Below are 3,158 nucleotides of genomic sequence, written 5' to 3' on the forward strand. Positions count from 1 at the left end.
GAGGGCATGATGATACAGGAGTGGTCTTACCATAGACAGCTCACTTTTAACTTCCTCAAGCCACATACTCTCTATCAAAAGAATTTTGTCTAGGGGTCAGTGAGATGGCTCAGAAAGTAAAGATGCTTCCTGCCAAGCCTGACAAACTGAGTTAGATCCCTCAGAACCACTTGGTGGAAGGAAAAAAAATTAGACCAGTAGGGCAGTGGTGGCACATGCCTTTAATCCCAGGACTTGGGAAGCAGAAGCAGGTGGATTTCTGAGTTCGAGGCAAGCCTGGTCTACAGAGTGAGTTCCAGAACAGCCAGGGCTACACAGAGAAACCCTGTATCGAAAAAAAACCAAAAAAACAAACAAAAAAATGACTCCAGAAAGTTGTCTTCTGACCTCCACATTCATCTGCAAGAAGGTAGACCAGGATCACAGCTGGTAACATTCATCATTTTTTAAAGATCTATTTATAAAAATACTTTTTTTTTACACTGTACTTTATATACTTCCTTTTTATACTTTATATACTTTGTTTTTCAGTGTACTTTATATGTAAGTACACTGTAGCTATCTTCAGACACTCTAGAAGAGGGAGTCAGATCTCACCTCAGATGGTTGTGAACCACCATGTAGCTGCTGGGATTTGAACTCAGGGCCTTCAGAAGAGCAGTTGGTGCTCTTAAGCACTGAGCCATATCTTCAGCCCAACATAAGTCATTCTTGAAACCAATTGTATGTCCTACACGCACAATATCAGCACTCAGGTAAAGGCAGGAAGATTTATGGGAGTAAATGTATCCCTCACTTCTCTCATTATTATATAAAACAAACAAAACAAAACGATGAAAACATCTGAAAGAAGCAAGGAGTTTGCTTTGGTTTTTAATGTAAGAAGGTATATCCCATCCTGGCAGGAAAGGCATGGTGGAGTTCAGGGAGCTGGAGCATGTGTCTGGGATGACCCTCTTCTCCATGTATCAGGAGTAGAGTGTGGGGACGCTGGCTCTCACCTGCCTTCCTCCTCTTCCTCCCAGGTCTTTGGTCTGGGATGGTGTGACCCACATCCAAGCAACTTCTCTTTTACTCAATCTCTGGAGGCGTCATAGACATTTCCAGAATTGCAAGTCCTGGGAGATTCTATGTGGCTGCCTGCAGCCATTCATACGAATGGGTCACTGAAATGGGAGTCAAGGGCCTGAAAATTAAGGGTACTGGAAATGCAGGAAGGGCTTGAAAAAATTAGACCAACACATGGTGTGCTTTCAGTTGGCCACCATTCATTGAAATCTCTTTGTTACAAACAAACAGGTAGATAGGTAAAGTAAAACCCCTCCCCCAAGTTCATCAGGAACTTGGCCCAATCAGCAGCTTCATCTTCAGTCTCTGGAGGAGGGACTTCCTACATAACTGGAACTTGCAGAGAGGCAGGGCAATTAGCAGGAGGTGGGCAGAGAGGCATGGTTATCTGTGGCAAGGCAGGGTCTGATAGAATCAGCCTTCAGCTGTAGGAGAGTCACAATCCTAGATCCAGTCAAGCTGACAATGAAGATTAGCCATCACAACTACATAGTGAGTTCCAGCCCAGCCTGGGGTGCAGTGTGAGACCCTGCCAAAAAGGAAGGAAAAAGGTAATAATACATGGCCTCTCTGCTTTACAGTCTAAGACAGCAGGGGTCTCGGAAGTGTTATGAGGATTCTGCAACAAGGTTTGAGGTCACTGATGTCAGTCGTCAGAGCAGTGGCCACAGAAGGAATAGAACCAAGTGAGAATATAGGATTTTACCCTGAGAGTGTAAGGACCTATGGACCTGTCATCAGCCCTGAGTTATTTTCTCTCCCACTGAGTATAGCCTCAGGTAAAAGACCTAGTAAGCAATTTACAGGATAAAAGTCTCTTGCTGGTTGCTATCTGAAAATTCCCTAGACTGATTTCCAACTTTTAGACAGAAATAATGAAATCTAAATTCTTATTGTTTAAATACAACAAAATTTTATATGGGACATTAGAGGCTTACAGATTTTTTTTTTTTAATCTTAGAAAAATCTAAAACCCCAAGTTTGAGTCTTTATATCCAGGGACAGAACACAAAAGACAAACAACACCAGATCCTATGCAAGCTGAGGACTCAAGCTGTGCCCAGCTGCTGCGTGGTTTAACAGAATGAGCTGGGCAGTGGGGGTGCACATATTCAATCCCAGCACTTGGGAGGTAGAGGCAGGTGGATTTCTGAGTTAGAGGACAGCCTGGTCTACAGTGTGAGTTCCAGGACAGCCAGGGCTACACAGAGAAACCCTGTCTTGGGGGAAAAAAATATAACGTGCCCTCCCAGAGGCCTGTTCCCTCTTCCTGGAGACCCTGCCTCAGATTTGTGTCCACATCAACAGGATCCACATGGTGAAAGCCTGGTCCTCTATTTACAGGTGTTCCTTTCACAGTTAGTTTAAAAAAAGGTCCCAAGTGGCTAAAGCACAGGAATGGCTAAACTTTAAAATAACAAAAGATAGGCACATTTGTATCCAGGACTTGAAATTTCTCAGTAAGACCCAAATCTCAAAGCCCATCCTTACCTGCATGCTTCCTCCTCATCACAATGGCAGCCACAGCTCCAATGAGCAAAACTCCAAGGAGAAGCAGACCAGCAGTGATCCTCGTGATGGGGGTGGTGGGAGAGGGTGGGGGCTCTGTCAGAGAGAGGGGATTGGAGGACAGAAGTGAGGGACATGCTCAAGGTCTGCTGAAGAGCTCCTGCTTTCCCAAGGACAGACTCTGTGCCCCCACACACCCTCTTTACCCCATTTCAAGATGAGGGGTTCAGGCAGCCCCTCATGTTGTACATGGCATGTGTATCTATGCTCTTCTCCTGAAGGCACCACCACAGCTGCCCACTTCTGGAAGGTTCCATCCCCTGAAGGTCTGGTCTCCACAAGTTCCATGTCCTGGGTCAAGTCCTCCTCATCCCTCTGCCAGGTCAAGATGATGTCAGCAGGGTAGAAATCCAGGGCCCAGCACCTCAGGGTGACATCACCTTTAAGTGTAGGGTGATGGGTCACATTTGTTTTGGGGGGATCTGAGGAAAAGAGTCAGAGGAAAATAACCTTCTTTTCTTTCCTGTGGACTAGATGAGCATTAATCATGTGATCACCCCATAGTTGTGTTGAAAATTTAA

At 45.2% G+C, this 3,158-nt stretch overlaps 1 protein-coding gene across 1 annotated transcript in view; it reads right to left on the bottom strand.

Moving 5' to 3' along the window:
- Positions 1–1,283: 1,283 nt before the first annotated feature.
- The window catches only part of LOC116074664 (HLA class I histocompatibility antigen, alpha chain G-like), a 3,407-nt gene continuing 1,532 nt past the window's right edge, over positions 1,284–3,158 (bottom strand). Inside the window, exons 4-6 of the mRNA XM_031347396.1 lie at positions 2,784–3,059; positions 2,560–2,673; positions 1,284–1,597 (exon numbers count right to left, since the gene is read on the bottom strand). Coding sequence (XP_031203256.1) covers positions 1,554–1,597; positions 2,560–2,673; positions 2,784–3,059 — 434 coding nt within the window. The 3' untranslated portion in view covers positions 1,284–1,553. The remainder of the gene's footprint in view (positions 1,598–2,559; positions 2,674–2,783; positions 3,060–3,158) is intronic.

This window comes from Mastomys coucha, unplaced genomic scaffold (genome assembly GCF_008632895.1).
Source record: "Mastomys coucha isolate ucsf_1 unplaced genomic scaffold, UCSF_Mcou_1 pScaffold3, whole genome shotgun sequence".
In the NCBI taxonomy this organism is placed as follows: domain Eukaryota; kingdom Metazoa; phylum Chordata; class Mammalia; order Rodentia; family Muridae; genus Mastomys; species Mastomys coucha.